General features: G+C 38.4%; 1 protein-coding gene across 3 annotated transcripts in view; it reads left to right on the top strand.

The window, feature by feature from the left end:
• The window catches only part of LOC127416307 (serine/threonine-protein kinase PAK 6-like), a 19,528-nt gene extending 3,099 nt beyond the window's left edge, over positions 1-16,429 (top strand). Inside the window, exons 3-12 of one of the 3 annotated variants that reach the window (XM_051655584.1) lie at positions 160-230; positions 1,737-1,827; positions 4,400-4,615; positions 7,801-8,382; positions 9,444-9,929; positions 10,318-10,451; positions 12,384-12,510; positions 14,209-14,334; positions 15,085-15,219; positions 15,574-16,429. In XM_051655584.1, the coding sequence (XP_051511544.1) occupies positions 4,409-4,615; positions 7,801-8,382; positions 9,444-9,929; positions 10,318-10,451; positions 12,384-12,510; positions 14,209-14,334; positions 15,085-15,219; positions 15,574-15,741 (1,965 nt within the window). In that variant the 5' untranslated portion in view covers positions 160-230; positions 1,737-1,827; positions 4,400-4,408 and the 3' untranslated portion in view covers positions 15,742-16,429. Of the gene's footprint in view, positions 1-159; positions 231-1,736; positions 1,828-2,229; positions 4,616-7,800; positions 8,383-9,443; positions 9,930-10,317; positions 10,452-12,383; positions 12,511-14,208; positions 14,335-15,084; positions 15,220-15,573 lie in introns of those variants that run through there. The other 2 variants (XM_051655585.1, XM_051655582.1) reach the window with 2 other exon arrangements.
• The last annotated feature ends 1,249 nt before the right edge of the window (positions 16,430-17,678 follow it).

Here is a 17,678-nt window from a genome sequence, read left to right on the forward strand (position 1 = left end):
GATGTTCTGTAATTAATTTGATTTATTTATAGGTTAAAATTGCTTAGAATCTCTTGGACTGATAAAGCATAGTGATTTATCAGGGGGCTGTATGTTTTTATCATAAAAGCACTATTATTACGTTTAATTTTTTTTTCTTTTTTTTTTACTTCATTAAAGTACCCTGAGAATGGATGACCCATTTTCCCAATGTTGCACCATTCCACACCACATTTCATGGTGTTAAAAAGGTTTGTCTTGACTTACTCATCTAATCTTGTTTCCTGTAGGGTTCTGATTGGCTTATTAAGTTATAAAAGCACAAAACTTATGACAACTACAAACCTAGTAATAAAATACTCGAGCAGTTTAGTCACTGTAGCATTGTGAATGTATCTTGAAGATGAGTGAAGGATGTATCTTTGGGTAATGTACTGTAACACATCTTCATGTTTAAATTATTATTTTTTCTGTAATCTGAGAAGATTGGATTTTACTGTAAATCTAACTATTGAATAGTTTCTCACCCACACCTATAATATCGCTTTAGAAGACATTGATTAAACCTCTGTAGTCATATGGATTACTTTTATGCTGTGTAGAGTTTCAATATTGTCTACACAAACTTTGAATGCTGTTGTTTTGCTAGGGTGTTCTGGAGGGTTGCTAGGGTGTTCTTGATGGTTGATAAGGCGTTGGTAGGGTTTTCAGGATGGTTGGTAGGGTTTTCTGAATGGTTGCTAGGGTGTTTTGGATCGTTTCTGGGGTGCTGGGTGGTATGAGTGGTTTATGTGGTGTTCTGGGTGGTTGTTAAGGTGCTTCTAGGGTTTTCTGGATGGTTGCTGTGGTGTTCTGGATGGTTGTTAAGGTGTTGCTAGGGTTTTATGGGTGGTTTCCAGGGTGTTCTGGTTTCTAGGGTATTCTATGTGGTTGCTAGGGTGTTTTGGATAGTTTCTGGGGTGCTGGGTGGTATGAGTGGTTTATGTGGTGTTCTGGGTGGTTGTTAAGGTGCTTCTAGGGTTTTCTGGATGGTTGTTAAGGTGTTGCTAGGGTTTTATGGGTGGTTTCCAGGGTGTTCTGGTTTCTAGGGTATTCTATATTGTTGCTAGGGTGTTTTGGATAGTTTCTGGGGTGTTGGGTGTTATTGATGATTTCTATGATTTTTAGATGGTTGCTAGGGCGTTATGGATGGTTGCTAAGGTATTCTGGGTGGTTGCTAGAGTATTCTGGATGGTTGCTAGGTTGTTTTGGATGGTTGCTAAAGCATTGCTATGGTTTTCTGGATGGTTGGTAGGGTTTTCTGGATGATTTCCAGGGTTTTCTGGATGGTTGCTGGGGTGTTCTGGGTGGTTGCCAAGGCATTGTTAGGCTTTTCTGGATGGTTGCTATGGTATTCTGTATGGTTGCTAGTGTGTTCTGTTTGGTTGCTGGAGTGTTCTGGGTGGTTGCTAAGGCATTGTTAGGCTTTTCGGGATGGTTGCTAGGTTTTTTTGGATGGTTCCAAGGGTGTTCTAGATGGTTGCTATGGTGAGATAGATAGATCTCAACCTCACAGCATGTTGCAGATCTGTCTAACTCAAGTGGAATGAAGGAGTAAAGGTTTAATCAGAAGTCGTCAGTATGTGTACATTCACTGTCATGTGTTTGTACTCACACCCACTGATTAAACAACAGACTCCAGATGCAGGAAAAATGACTTCGAGTACAGAGGAACATGAAGATATGATCATCTCACTGATATATTGTGTTCTGTTCAGATCAGGGCTCTCTAAAGGAGAAAATGGCTGAATGACCTGAACAGAGAGATTCATTGTAGTATTTACAGGAAATCAAACCTCCGCTCCACAGGTGAGTCTGTTTAACTCTTTGCATGGAATGTTGTTACCTTATAAGATTGATTCATATTAATGGTGTATGAACTCTGTTGCTATCTGTAACCGTTCTGAACATCTACCCTTACAAAAATGGTATCAGATGGTAATACCATAGTACTTTGATGCGGCACTCATTGATTTCTCATTGAATTCATATAGCATAGTATTTTGGTACTTCAAAGATACAAGGTACTTCAGTGAATCCTATGGAATTACCATAATATATGTTTAAAAAGAAATATGATACTGTGGAGTGGTGATGCTGTATAATTATTTGAATGTTAAACTAATAATTGTAATTAATTATTTATTTAAATGTATGTTAAAAATGCACCAGTTTAATGTTCAGGGTCAATATCAGTAATCCATTAGTGGAGTGAAAACACTGTGATGCTTTCAAAACATTCATCTGTTAGTCTGAGCATCCCGACCAGCTCGACACAGCAACATTGCAACACATGCTGTGAGTAAATGTCACATCATATAAAGTGTCCAATCGAGTTTGTGTAGTTTTCTGTTTACTGTGAAGAACATTGTGTTATTTAGGCATTCCATAATGACTGCTACAATGTCTCACATTACACAGGCCTATAGTTCATCAAAAGTGAAAATTCTGTCATCATATACTTCATGTTGTTCCTTTCTATCTTTTCTGGAACACACAAGAAGATGTTAGGCAGAATGTTAGCCTCATTCACCATCCACTTTCACTGAAGGGAAAAATTGATTTGATAATGATATTTCATTCACAGCATGTCTGTTTTCAGCGCAAATTCAAAATTCAGTTCCTGCATTTGCAGTTTGGGAGTTCGTGTTCAAACTCTGGGTAGCTCAGCGAGTATTGACGCTGACTATCACCCTGGAGTCACGAGTTCAAATCCAGGGCGTGCTGAGTGACTCCAGCCAGGTCTCCTAAGCAACCAAATTGACCCGGTTGCTAGGGAGGGTAGAGTCACATGGGGTAACCTCCTTGTGGTTGCTATAATGTGGTTCTCGCTCTCAGTGGGGCGTGTGGTGAGTTGTGCGTGGATGCTGCGGAGAATAGCGTGAAGCCTCCACATGCGGTAACGTGCTAAACAAGCCACGTGATAAGATGCGCGGATTGACAGTATCAGACGCGGAGGTAACTGAGATTCATCCTCCGCCACCCGGATTGAGTCACTACGCCACCACAAGGACTTGGAGCACATTGGGAATTGGACATGCCAAATTGGGGAGAAAAGGGAAGAAAAAAATAATACTTTCATTTTCTATAAATTAACGGAGCCAAATCCTGACAAGAACCACATTTTCCATGCATATAAAAAGAGCATGTCACTGTCTTGGAAATATGCCTGACATTCAACAAGTCCATATTTCTATATTTCCAATTCACTGCATACAGTTTATTTACACTACCAACCTCTTCTGAAAGTGCTGTCTTTGTTTATATCGCTGGTGCTTGAGGGAATGGACTATATAATAGGAAGCAGATGCTGCAATAACCGGAGAAGAACCTCAGAATTAAATTGCACTCGATCCAGCCTATTAGTGTTTTGTGCATGCAATTTCGCCAAACCCACTTGCGCCTAGACTTAGCGCATGTTTGCACGAAAATACCAAACCTTTATAGCCAAGCCCATTGACATTGCGCGTATGATGTATCGCATAGCACTGTGCTTAACGCTCTTAAAATAGGGTCCATTATGTACATCTGTTTGCATTTTGCAACTGCCAAAGGAAGTGCGCCTCCTTACAAGTCTGTGTACACAGACATCATTTTGAATTCGTTGAGTATCTTATAAGTAATGTGATTACTTTTTTGATGATGTAATCTGTAAATTCAGTTATCTGATTGCAGTTTTAGAGAAGCAGTTAGTCATTTGTTGTGAAATAAGTTTTTTGACTAACTTACCCAACACAAAGATATTGCTACTGGAGTAGTTCAGTAGTCATCTAATAAAACCAAAGCTCGTCTGTAGAGAACGACAACAGTTATTTTTTATCTCCCAAGGCTGAATCCATGATTGATCATGTTTTTGCATGACACATCTTTAGTCATGACACGACTGTAAAGTCTGCTGTCATGCAATGCTAACAGCTCTGGAAATCCAGTGCACCCAAACTTAGGACACTGCTTTTTGTGCTCCTGTTGATTGGCTGTCCGTATCCTCGATGAACCCGCAGCAATATTGAGCCAGTCTGTTCCCAAGCTTCACTCAATATGCATTAGTGATGTTATCATGCTAGACACTATACTTGATCTCCAACTGTCTCACTGTGCTCTCTGTGTAAGAGGACGCACACAGTGTCAGGGTTAATACATTCAAGGCCGGAAACACCTGTCACTTTCCTTCTAGCTGGACTGTGTTGAAGAAAGGTCCGTGTCTTCAGGTGTCAACACCTGTTACATCTGTCTCCGCCTTCTTTCATCTCTCCTGTCCATGAAGACGCAGTCTGATTCAGTTTTGTTTGGGTTTTGTTTCTTCAGTCAGTGGGGTGTGGCGTGCATGTTTTGAATGGCACTGTTGCCCTGTCGTGATGACTCCAGCTCTTGTTTTCTGCAGATCTTCAGAATGTTCCAGAGGAAGAAGAGGAAGAGGAGGCTGGAGATCTCCGGTCCCAAGAACTTTGAGCACAGAGTGCACACATCATTTGATCCAGTTCAGGGCTGTTTTGTGGGTCTGCCACCTCAGTGGCAAAGCCTCATAGAGACACTGAAGAGGCCCAAACCTGTGGTGGATCCATCCAACATCACACATGTGCAACCCAAACCAAAAAAGGTACCGTGATGCATGTTCCTTTAAAAATTGTGTATTGCAATTTCATATTCATGCTCAGTTTATGCTCATTAAAAAATAACAGTTAAACTGATTATTGGTCTTTCTCTACATGTGAACAGTCATACATGTGTTTATAGGTAATCTAATTCAAAATTTTGCATGTACATATCATCATTCTTGGTCATAAAATTCTGTTATTAGTACAAATAATAATTCTGACAAACTCTACATAGTTCATTTGAGTTTGGATGACTCTTACAAAACTTATCAAGAACATGTCCAGGCCACGTTTTACCTCAAACATCAAAAGAAAGAAATGATCTTTGCCTAAAGAAAATAAAGCTCATTGTTAGACAGTTAAAACAGTTTTGCAAAACAATGATGTATTAAATTGATTATAAAGTATTAATAGCATTTATATCAAGGTAGTATTTGTTGTACTACCTTTCAATTATGGTCATTAAAATGTATGCATTAAAAAAATAATACAGTAATAATACAGTAATAATACAGTAATAGGAATCACCATTAAGAATTATAAGAATTACAAAAAAATAATCAAAACTATAATGTCTGGATGCATTACAGTAATGAGAATTTTAAAATGGGTTTAATTGCCATGAAAATAATGAATAAAAAAAAATAAATAAAAAAAACCTCAATGGTCCTGAGAAAAAAAAAAGAAGCTTTTTCTTTATGTAAAATATAATTAATTATTTTTTATTATTATTTTGAAATGTGACATGCTTTTATAAGACTCGCTCATTTTCTTCTGCGTAAAACACGCATTTATTTTATAAAAAATATATTTATGCAAAAAAAAAAAAATTATTATGCACATTTACATGTTTGTGACTTCAGTTCAGAATAATTAATAAATCTGTGTAAGTTCTCTCATCCCTCTCTGTGTTAAATAGAATTATGGTTTATATCTAATTCAGCGTCTTTGTGATCTGTCTTGAGAAAGCTTCAGTCTCCAGGGTTCTCATCTATCAGCCGCACCATTCATTCACAATGTGATTCTCAGCATTTCTACACGCTAATTATGTCTGGACAGACCTGCTCAGCAATGCTGTTGTATCATGTTTTTTCCTCGCTGTGTCCTCTTATATCCTGTACGTCCTGTGAAGTACGTCTCATCCATCTCAACATTTATTTTTATTTATTTTCACCATCATGGCTATTTCTTCTGACATATAAAGATCTTGAAAACTGTTTCATCTGTTACATTTATTATTAAATGTACAACATTTATCACATGCTCTTGAATAAAGATAAATTGTGGTCTCAATGACATCTGTTGGTTAAACCTTGGACATACTAACCCAACAAGTTATCTATAGCAGTCTGTATATTAACTATACATTCAATTAATTAAAATGAGAAGTAATTAATTACATACATCCTTAATTAGGATGACAGAAGTCATCCTAGGGAACAGAAAAGTTCTCCAAACTGAAGAATCACTTATATCTGTAACTTTAGATGCTCATAGACATTAACTGGAATTTTGGTCAGTGAGTTTTTAAGCATCATCTGTTCTGAAAGACACTTTAGTTTTCCAGCCATCCGAGCAGTTGGAATGTAAAACAAGACACATTTTTAACCTGTGCTATTGTAGATAAAACTGTCATGCATTATCTGCATTATGTCATTGTGTCTGTCCGCTGCATATGTCACTAATCTATGTTTTCAAATGAAAGATGAAAACTGACTGTAAAAGTAACCGTTTACACTGATGTTCACAACAGCGGTGTGAACGATGTGTCCTTGCATTGCGTTATGAATCTGACACATTTTCAATGACGCATGCAGAGCCGGCCTGTGGCATAGGCGACATAGGCGGTTGCATAGGGCACAAAATGACAGAGGGGTGCCGCACGAGAGGATTTATTTATTTATTTATTTATTGTCAGAAGTGCGCCCTCTCATGATGACTGTGCGCCCCTCTACCTATGTGTTGAGCGATATGTTCTACTAACATCCTTTCAGTTCTACTGATAAATGGTTACATAGAGTGACCTCCTCTTTTCCGACCTGAGAAAAACGTCTGGCTGGGACTTCAAAATTGGCTAAAAATGTCCGGGATGTGGCTTTGTCTTCATATTGATGTGCTCTCTAAAGTTAGGATCATATCACGACAGAATGCACTCTTTCAAAGTACTTTTTTACATCTATCACGCGCACCTGCCTGCTCTCTTTGCGCTCACTGTACAGTTTGCGAGTGCGCGTGATAAAGATCGTCAGATTGCTCTGCAGCTACAAAAATCAATAATGTAAGTACACTTTTAAAAGTACACTCTCCAACTCTGCAAATGATTCAATAGAACACCTGTTTTATCATACTCACGCTTGCCACACATTGTCATTTTTAACTGGAAATGTTGACTATATCGAGAAAACATCAAATACAGGCTACTGCGGATCAGGTTAATGACTAATAGTACCTGGGCACCGCAGGAGGACTGGAAAGTGTGAAGTGTAGTATACAAAATATTTTTAATGGCATCTGATCTTTTCTGTTTTTATTTTATGGCCATAATTAAGAGTATTAATAGAACTATTCATTACATGTATGAAATAAATGGCATTGATGACTTTGCCACAAAGAAGTCCAGGCAGTTTTGAAACCACATTTCCTTTTATTATGTAATTAAATTATACCTAACCCTGATTTATTTTTATTTTTTTTAAAACAATCATAAGGTAATTTGGAACATGTTGTTTGTTATTGGTCAAATTTGTTATTAATTATAAATCAATTTTAGTTCATATTATATAAAATTAGAAAAAAAAAAAAAAGCTTTGCAATAAATTGGAGTTCAAGTGAAAAGGGGGCGGGGGTTGGGGCACCAATCTGAAATCTGGCCTTGGGCACCAACAGAGTCTGGGCCGGCCCTGGACGCATGAAATTGACTTTGTAGAGCTATGTCTGTATTCATGTTTGTTTTGGGCCTAAGAGGACTTGGTGACGTCATCCAAAAAGGAAAGTCGTTCTGGAGGCAGAGCAAGATATTACATTTTGATGAAAGATTATGAATTCGAACATTTGTTTTATTTAGAAAAGCGTACACTAATGAATCATTCACAATAAGAACAGGAGCACGTATTAAGAAAGTCAATAGAGTTTATTTATTTCACGTTGACTTTAAGGACTTAACTGATTTCGTAATCCTCTCTTCTAGAACATTGTGCGTGGCAGTTTCATCGGACATGAGGACTACATCTCTGCTGCGATTGCTCAGATGAGTCTACTCTCTGTAACGAGCTCAAACTCATTAAGAAGGACCAGCACATCATTACGGAAACGAGCACAATCGCTGGGACGTTTAGGACAGTTAGCCGAAGGAGAGACTTACGAATATCAGGGACTGAATGACGCAAATCAGAAAAACGTACAGATGGTCTCAGACAGGCATTCAAGATCCCGTCAGGTCCACAGTGACAGTGGAAGTCCACGACCTGGTTCTAAAAAGAGTTACACATTTGACTCGAACGATGCACGACCGAGAGCGCAATCAATCCACGAGGCGTCGATATTCATGGGACAGCCACCGCTCATGCCCCGGGACATTTTATTCTTGCCTAGAACTGTTCGTGAGGGACCCAAGATTTCTCAACCAGACTGTAAACACAACCAAAGACCCGTTTCCTGTCTCTACAGTACCTATTGCGTAACTGATGGAGCAAAGGTCAAGCCGAGGGGCAGCTCGGAACAACCGAAGGTGGAAACGCCAAGAAGACCACACTCCACGTACAACACAAAGGTTTGTTGTACTATCATATTACCATATATCAAACTGTATAAAAAAGACAGATAGATGGATGGTTTGTTTACATTTGAATTTTTTAAAAGTTGGAGTTTGAAATAATGAGCATTCTGATGTTCATGTCATGAAAATGGGCCCCCCGGTTTTGAAAATCTTTTCTCCCCAATATGGAATGCCCAATTCCCAGTGCGTTCCAAGTCCTCATGGTGGCGTAGTGACTCGCCTCAATCCGGGTGGTGGTGGACAAATCTCAGTTGCCTCCGCATCTGAGACCGTCAATCCGCGCATCTTATCACGTGGCTTGTTGAGCGCGTTACCACGGAGACATAGCACATGTGCAGGCTTCACGCTATTCTCCGCGGCATCCACGCACAACTCGCCACGCACCCCACTGAGAGCGAGAACCACATTATAGCGACCATGAGGAGGTTACCCCATGTGACTCTACCCTCCCTAGCAACCGGGCCAATTTGGTTGCTTAGGAGACCTGGCTGGAGTCACTCAGCACACCCTGGATTCAAACTCGTGACTCCAGGGGTGGTAGTCAGCGTCAATACTCGCTGAGCTACCCAGGCCCCCATTCTTTCGATTAATTAAGAACCTGAACCAGACCCAAACTCGATGTTATACTTGTAATTCTGACCCGAAAACAGACAGGATTTACAACAGGCAAAACGCCAGTAACATAAAATTAGAAGTTCATCCACCTAGAAAAGAACTCCCACCACTAAAATTATTTAGACATATTTACAGCTCAAATAATTCATGTTTTTGTACAAAAGTATTGATACAAGTGCTTTAACAGAAATACAAGCTAAACATTTCTGCCTTTAAATCCTCCAGTACACTTGCCCCATAGACTGCCATTATAAGTGCATTACTGTACATGTTCTGTGGTTATGAACAGCATGTCCCAAATGTTGTTGATAGAGCTTGAACGTGCATTGAAGCCGAATTTGTATTCCTTTACTAAATCCAAGGTTTTAAGTAACTAGTTCTGTAGCCATAGTTTTATTTTCTGTGTCTAGTTGTAACTTTTATTCTTTATTACAATACAGGTAAATTCGCCTAGCTACCCAACCATTTCCAAACCCAACGGCACTAGCAGTCCAAAACCAGGACCCATTACCCACCAAACCCCACGTAGTTCCTCCAACGACACCCTAAACATTTCTCCATTCAAAACCTCAGGAACTCCAGGCTCGGTACCACCAACACAGGTCAGTCCATCCCAACCGAGACCCTCACCAATGGGTTCATCCACCACGAGTCCAACAGGTGCCTCTTCGCCCTGTCTCAGACCGCCCCAAACCCCTGCCAGCATCACAGAGTCGCCCAAAGTGACCCACACGGAGTTCAAAGCTGCCCTGCAGATGGTAGTGGACAAAGGTGACCCTTGCAGTTATTTGGAGAACTTTGTGAAGATCGGAGAAGGCTCGACGGGTGTGGTTTGCATCGCCCGCGAGAAGCACAGTGGACGGCAGGTTGCCGTGAAGATGATGGACCTGAGGAAGCAGCAAAGACGAGAACTGCTCTTTAATGAAGTATGGAACTCTCATTTTAAAGCTCAAGTGTGTCATTTGTGCGCCAATAGCGGCACCAAACGGAACTGCAAAAATAATCACTGTTCTAAAACAGATCTCCCAAACAGATTGTCTATTGGTTGAGGAATGTTTGAAAACTCCAGTGTCACATTGCTACACTTTTTGGGCAAATCAACCTATGATTAGCTTACATATAGTCATATCTAGGGATTTTTGGGATAGGAGAAAGTATTTAAACATTGAAAAAAATTAAACATTTCACCTTTAAAGACAACATGTAACATGTTCATTTAACGTCCACAATGTGACCTATTTCTGAGTGAAACAGAATATTCAGCACACAATTAACCTGAAAATCACATTATTTAGGTAATGTCATTCGTCACAGGTGGTTATCATGCGAGACTACAGACATAAGAATGTGGTAGAGATGTATAAGAGTGCACTGGTGGGTGAAGAGCTGTGGGTCATCATGGAATACCTGCAGGGCGGCGCTCTAACCAACATTGTTTCAGAAACCAGGTAACAACACTTTTTCAGTTTTTTTTACGTTTCAGATATGAATGATACCTCAAATCATGCAGCTCATTGAGGCTTGCTGTTACTTTTCTGAGCAATTAGACTGACCATTTTCCTATGATGCAGGATAAAACGGGTAAAAACCCCATAGACTTGCATTGAAGGAGGGACTTGAGTCATATCAAGAGAGTAGAAGATCAGAGTCTTGGGCCAGGGTTAGGTTTAGGATTAGTTTAGGTTTAGGATTTGTTTAGGATTGTTTAGGATTAGTTTAGGTTTAGGGTTAGTTTAGGTCTAGGATTAGTTTAGGTTTAGGATTAGTTTAGGTTAGGATAGTTTAAATTAGGTTTAGGATTATGTTAGGTTTAAGATTAGGTTAGGATTAGGTTAAATTAGGTTTAGGATTAGGTTAAATTAGGTTTAGGATTAGTTTAGGTTAGGTTTAGGATTAGTTTAGGTTAGGTTAGGTTAGGTTTAGGATTAGTTTAGGTTAGGTTTAGGATTAGTTTAGGTTCGAATTAGGTTAGGTTTAGGATTAGTTTAGGTTAGGTTAGGTTTAGGATTAGTTTAGGTTCGAATTAGGTTAGGTTTAGGATTAGGTTAGGTTAGGTTAGGTTAGGTTTAGGATTAGGTTAGGTTAGGTTTAGGATTAGTTTAGGTTAGGTTTAGGATTAGTTTAGGTTAGAATTAGGTTTAGGTTTGGTGTAGGTTTAGGATTAGGTTTGGTGTAGGTTAGGTTTAGGATTAGTTTAGGTTAGGTTTAGGATTAGTTTAGGTTCGAATTAGGTTAGGTTTAGGATTAGGTTAGGTTAGGTTTAGGATTAGTTTAGGTTAGGTTTAGGATTAGTTTAGGTTCAAATTAGGTTAGGTTTAGGGTTAGGTTTGGTGTAGGATTAGGTTAGGATTAGTTTAGGTTAGGTTTAGGATTAGTTTAGGTTCGAATTAGGTTAGGTTTAGGATTAGTTTAGGTTAGAATTAGGTTTGGTGTAGGATTAGGTTTGGTGTAGGATTAGGTTAGGATTAGTTTAGTTTAGGTTAGGTTTAGGATTAGTTTAGGTTAGGTTTAGGTTTATGATTAGTTTAGGTTAGGGGTTTGGGTTATAGAGTATGCTAGGTTTAGATTAGATTACATTAAAGATTGATGTCAAAAAGGCACCTAGCAACCACCAAGAGTCTAGTCTAGTTTTCTTCTTATTGTATCTATTCACCCATGTCTTTCAAAAGTTCTAGATAGTATACATAGTTTGATACATTCTAGCAACTCTGAAAGCAAATTTATTTGTGTGATGTCACAGTCATTATGGTACAATCCACCTCTTAAAGTCAACCCTTACTGTATCTGTGAGCTGCTGGCGGCACAGATATTTCAAAATAAGATTCCTCGCTGAGGGACTCTTATTTTGCGCTTGTTTATTGATCTTTATATTCTGGTTATTATTGGGTTTTTGGTTGCACAATAAACTGCATGTAAAATTTCATTAAATTTGGACTCCACTCTTTTACAGTAAGAAAACACCTAGAATATTTTTTTAATATACAGTATTGTATATTTCAAAAACTTTAGGTGGATTAATCAGTTATCTCCTTTCTTCCAAAACCTTAATTATCGCTATCAGCAAAGTCCAGTATTTGTCAACCTCAGATATGTTTGTAGTGATATATTGGTGCATAAACTATTTACGTATATCACCCCTTCGGTCAAAGCTCACGTCTTTGAAACCAGATATAAAAGTTGCACAATTATATATGACAACATTATTGATTAATGTCAGAAAGGCATCTCTTCTCATGTGTGTACTAACATGATGCATCATCTTTTATTCTGGACCTCGTTAATACCAAATTTGTGTTCATGTTATATTGATTTATGTCACAGGAACTAGTGAGCGGAATGAGACACAGCCCTCATTTATCTAGTGTATTGTGTGTGTTTAGGATAACGGAGGAACAGATCGCGACAGTGTGTGAAGCTGTACTGCAGGCGCTGTGTTATCTACACGCTCAGGGAGTCATTCACAGAGACATCAAGAGCGACTCTATACTGCTGACACTAGACGGACGGGTAAGAATCAACTTAAACCATCACAGAATCTTTCTGCATGCTTACTCTTGCTAATGACACCAGCTGCGTCTCATTATGCATACTATACTATACTCCACTATGCAAGATTATAATTAGTGTATCCCAAATCATAGTGCATTAAAAACAGTGTGCTAAAGATGCATGTTTGGCATACTTTCTCAAGTGTGCATCCATGCATGCTTTTTGGGCTAATACTGCACACAATCCCTTGTATGGAAATATATTAATGACAAATGTCTTTGGGATAATAAAAGCATGCTGAATTGAACTAAATTAAATATAAATGCATTTTTCTTTTAATATACATTTGGTCACCAGTGAATGCTTCCCCAATTATTGTACCCAACCCGGGAGGATGTGACTCAACTTTTAAGATGGTTAAACCAGGTAGTTTTCTGTAATCAGACTCTTGGCAAGAAATATTGCTTTAATTTATTAAAAGCAAGAAAATGTTGCTTTAATCTCTCAATAATGCAAGAAATGGTTATTTTTAAGCAGAATCACCAAAGAAACTGTTTAAGCTGACCCAAGGTCAACTAAGTTAGTTTCATTGATTTATCAAAACTGGCAACCATCCATTGACAACAATGCAGATGGAACTTTAATAATGCTTCTAATCGGAGCAAAAGGCAATGACAGATTCTGATCAAGGTTTATTTGGTGAGGCCCTCTCCCTGTTGATCTTGGTCTTTACCTAGTGGTGAAGTCTAGTATCAGCGAGTGAATATTGTGCATCAGCACTCTACTGCTTTTCCAGCAGTGCAAGGATTTACAGGGTTGAATTTCCAACAGAATTTGAACCACTGAAATTTTAGAAGTGAATTTAAAAAGGGGGCCTGGGTAGCTCAGTGAGTATTGACACTGACTACCACTCCTGAAGTCTCAAGTTCGAATCCAGGGTGTGCTGAGTGACTCCAGTCAGGTCTCCTAAGCAACCAAATTGGCCCGGTTGCTAGGGAGGGTAGAGTCACATGGGGTAACCTCCTTGTGGTTGCTATAATGTGGTTCTCGCTCTCGGTGGGGCGTGTGGTGAGTTGTGCGTGGATGCTGCGGAGAATAGCGTGAAGCCTCCACATGCGCTACATCCCGCGGTAACGTGCTCAACAAGCCACGTGATAAGATGCGCAGATTGGCAGTCTCAGACGTGGAGGCAACTGAGATTCGTCCTCCACCACCCGGATTGAGGCGAGTCACTACACCACCACAAGGACTTAGAGCACATTGGGAATTGGGCATTACAAATTGGGGAGAAAATGTTTTGTGATTGTGAAAGTGATTGTTTATTATTGAATTTTTAATGAGGAACTTTGTGCAAAATGTTTTTATTTTATTAAATATACAACCATATTTAATTGCAGCCCCCTCAAATGCAAGCACTTTTAATGTAATGCATTTATTTTCCATTTAGTGCAATTCAACATGCTTTTTTGTACCAAAGACATTTGTCATTAATGTACTTCCATTCCCCTTGCACTAGTAATGAATTTAGCAAGATGCTACCCTTGCATGCTTCCACATGTGACTAAGGAGTCTGTGGTATCACAACGTTGCAGTTTGTCCCAGTTCTAATATACTGTTTTACTACATACATCTAGTGCATGGTACAAGATTTTAGACTGGTTTGGGAAGCCATAGAGAACTGAATTTATGTTTAATCTCGTATCATTGGTCTCACAGGTGAAGCTGTCAGATTTTGGATTCTGTGCTCAGATCAGTAAAGACATTCCAAAGAGGAAGTCATTAGTTGGAACTCCGTATTGGATGGCACCTGAGGTGGTTTCAAAGACACCATATGGCACTCAGGTGAACAAAATCAATCATTTATTAAATAATAATAAAAAACAAAAGGATCTGGAATATTGTGTAAATTTAGCCTTTAATCAGATCATGCATAAGAGCTGTTATTTATAACTTATAATTAAACTGTGATATTACAGCTCCTTTATGTGATATGCCAAAATAACAATGACAAAAAGTACCATGGTATTACCATGTTTTTCTGGACACTAGTACCATGGTAATGCATTGTTTGTTGTTTTTCCTCAACATATACCATGATAATCCCATGGTGTCAACTGGAGTATCTTGTAGTATCATTTAAATACCATGGTATAAGATGCACTGTAAAAAAAAGAATTGAGCAAACTTAAATCAAGGCAACATGATGCCATTAAGAGTCTTAATAGCGGTCCTCAGTAACATGGTTTTAGTCAATATGATATTGCTCTTTCAGACAACTCTGTTACGCTAGTTGGGACAACATTTGGGGGAATATTGTTGGTCTAACATGTTTTTATGCAGATGCAAGGTACTTTACATTTCACAATATGGATAAAATGCCATTTCATTTTTTTTTTAACTAATAACTAATCAGTATCATGGTCAATATCACAGTATAAATTAAACAGACTGAAAACTACAATGACTGAAAATGCTTCATTTGTTCTACCGCTGGTTTTTGGTGGTGTGAAAATTCTTCCCCTCTAACAAGATAAAACTGAAGGAGAAACAGATACTCATTTCCACAAAAATTAAGGTCTATGTTGTGTTTAGGTGGATGTTTGGTCTCTGGGCATCATGGTGGTGGAGATGGTGGATGGAGAACCTCCGTATTTCAGCGAGACGCCAATAGCAGCCATGAAGAGACTTCGAGATGAGCCCGCGCCTACTGCCAGGAACATAAACAAGGTAAAACGAGCAAAACGTGCAATCAAGATAATAATGAAATGCAGATACTGTACGTACAGGTGGTGTTGTTTGTGTGTACTCTTTCTCAAGAATCAATCAATTTATTGTATCATGACCGTAAACAGAAGTGTCACAATGTAAATCAAATGTAATCAAGAGCACAACATTCACATCCCAATGCACATATTACAATTGTTTAATTATAGCAAATGCACAGACTACCTACTACAGTTCCAATTAGAGTGACGATAGAAACACCGTTGTTCAAAGTATGTTCAATATATTGAAGTTTTAGTAAACCGTGCATGTGACATTTACTGTGTAATACAGGTCTGTGTTCTCTGTCCTGATCAGATCTCTCCTGTTCTGCGGGATTTTCTGGACTCCATGCTGACCCGTGATCCTCTGATGAGAGCGAGTGCCAGTGAGCTTCTCCATCATCCATTCCTGCTGCAGAGCGCTTCTCCTCGCTGTCTGGTTCCTCTAGTGGAACAGTACCGCAAACGCATGTCTCACTGCTGAACAGAACCAACAACGTTCTCATGCTGATTTACTCTGTGATGATGGACTGCTGTCAGCATGTGTTTGACTGCCAAAGTTTTGTCGAATGTCTCGGAACAAAGTGCTGAAATGTATTTGCTGATTACTGAACTGAATGCAGAGGAGAACCCACATACTGCAGTTTTGATCTGATTCAGCTGAAACAATGAACTGTACTGTTGACATCACCACTGTAATGGAGAACTACTTTGTATATATATATATATAGAGAGAGAGAGTGGGGGTCCAAAGGTCTGAGACCACTTTATTTTGTTCAGATTATTCATGGCTTTAATACAGAAACAAGTGAATATACTGCCAATAAGTCACCTTCAAAACATGCCACTGTAATTGTACAAACCTTTGACAGTATGTTACAGATATAATATATCATTCACGCTGCAGAGGTTTGAAATAAAATGTAATTTTAATGTTGTACAGTAACATATGATACATGCATTTATGGCGCTAAATATTCCTTCCTGTCAAAAGCAACAGGCTGTTGTGCTTTGAGACGGTCACTGAAACAATGTTATATTGTAAAATGTGAAAGGACAGGAAATTATTTGTATAATTTACATGTTGCTAAAATTGCATTTGATGTTGATAAAGGACCTGGAATGTTATACTGCTGCGACAGTCTTCCAAAATAAATAAATGTTGGTGAATACTTTGTCTGGATTTCTGGATGAATGGCCACTGCGATCCTGATCTAAAACAATGCTCATCAACTGTTGCACAAAATAAACATCATCAGTTTAATGTTACAGATGAAGTGCATGAACATGCAAACATAGGTGGCAGTATGTCAACTTAAGAAGCACTTATCAGGTAGTAGATAAGTAAATAAGTTTAAGTACTTAATACTCAGTATTGCGGCTTTAGACGTGGACATCCCATTGTCTATTATTAGGAAAACATTTTATTGACATTGCAATTTAACTGATTAAATATTTTAGAGCAGAGCATGGACAAATGTATTCACTATAGAACATTTCATGACTTCCTGGCACAGTCCTGGAGAGAAATATTTGAAATTTCTGATATTTCTAGGTTTTCCATGACTGTGGAGACCCTGTAATAACTGCAGATGCAAGAATGCTCATATTGTTACCAATGTTGTCTTGGGTTTTAAAGATTTTATAAATAATCCATGATAATAAATTAAAGAATATAAGAGCTACAGGATAAATTAAGTTCACTTAAATGTTGCCGTTTTTAATCAATATATTAAAAGTAAAAAATGCTGCATAAATGATGCTCGGACAATACTTTTAACATAATATGATGTATGTATTTGTTGGAAATATAATTAGACAGTTGGTAGCTTCTTTGCTTACACGTCTGTACAAAGAGGCAGATAACAGAACCGAAGAGGAACAGACTTATCTTCATTCTTGTGTTCTATTTGAAGGTTGTCGCTGAGTGAAGATGAGTCAGACGTCCTTCACTGCAGGAATTCTCAGAGGTGTCTGAAGCATCTCTCAGAGGAACTTTAGATAACGCCACTGCTATGCAGTCAAACAAAGATTACAGAAAACAACTCCTGACTTTCAGCTCACACTAAAGACAAATGTCTGAGACCACGCATAGTGAAAATGCTTATATTTTGAATGACATGTTATCAGAAAAAAAGCTGACTTAAATTTGATTAAATTTCAGAACATCTTAGTGTTTGATTTGTCCTGCTTTTGCAGCAGCATGCACTCGAGAAGGCATGAAACCTGAAGCAGGAGTTAATAGAAAGAAAATAATTTTGTACAAAAGAGAGAACATGGCTAATGTCACAAACATGGGTAACACTTTACAATAAGGTTCCATAGTTAACAACATTAGTTAACATGAACTAACAATGAACAATACGTTTACAGCATTTATTAATCTTCGTTCAGGTTAATTTTAACATATGCATTTTTTAA

Source organism: Myxocyprinus asiaticus, chromosome 25, assembly GCF_019703515.2.
Source record: "Myxocyprinus asiaticus isolate MX2 ecotype Aquarium Trade chromosome 25, UBuf_Myxa_2, whole genome shotgun sequence".
Lineage (NCBI taxonomy): Eukaryota > Metazoa > Chordata > Actinopteri > Cypriniformes > Catostomidae > Myxocyprinus > Myxocyprinus asiaticus.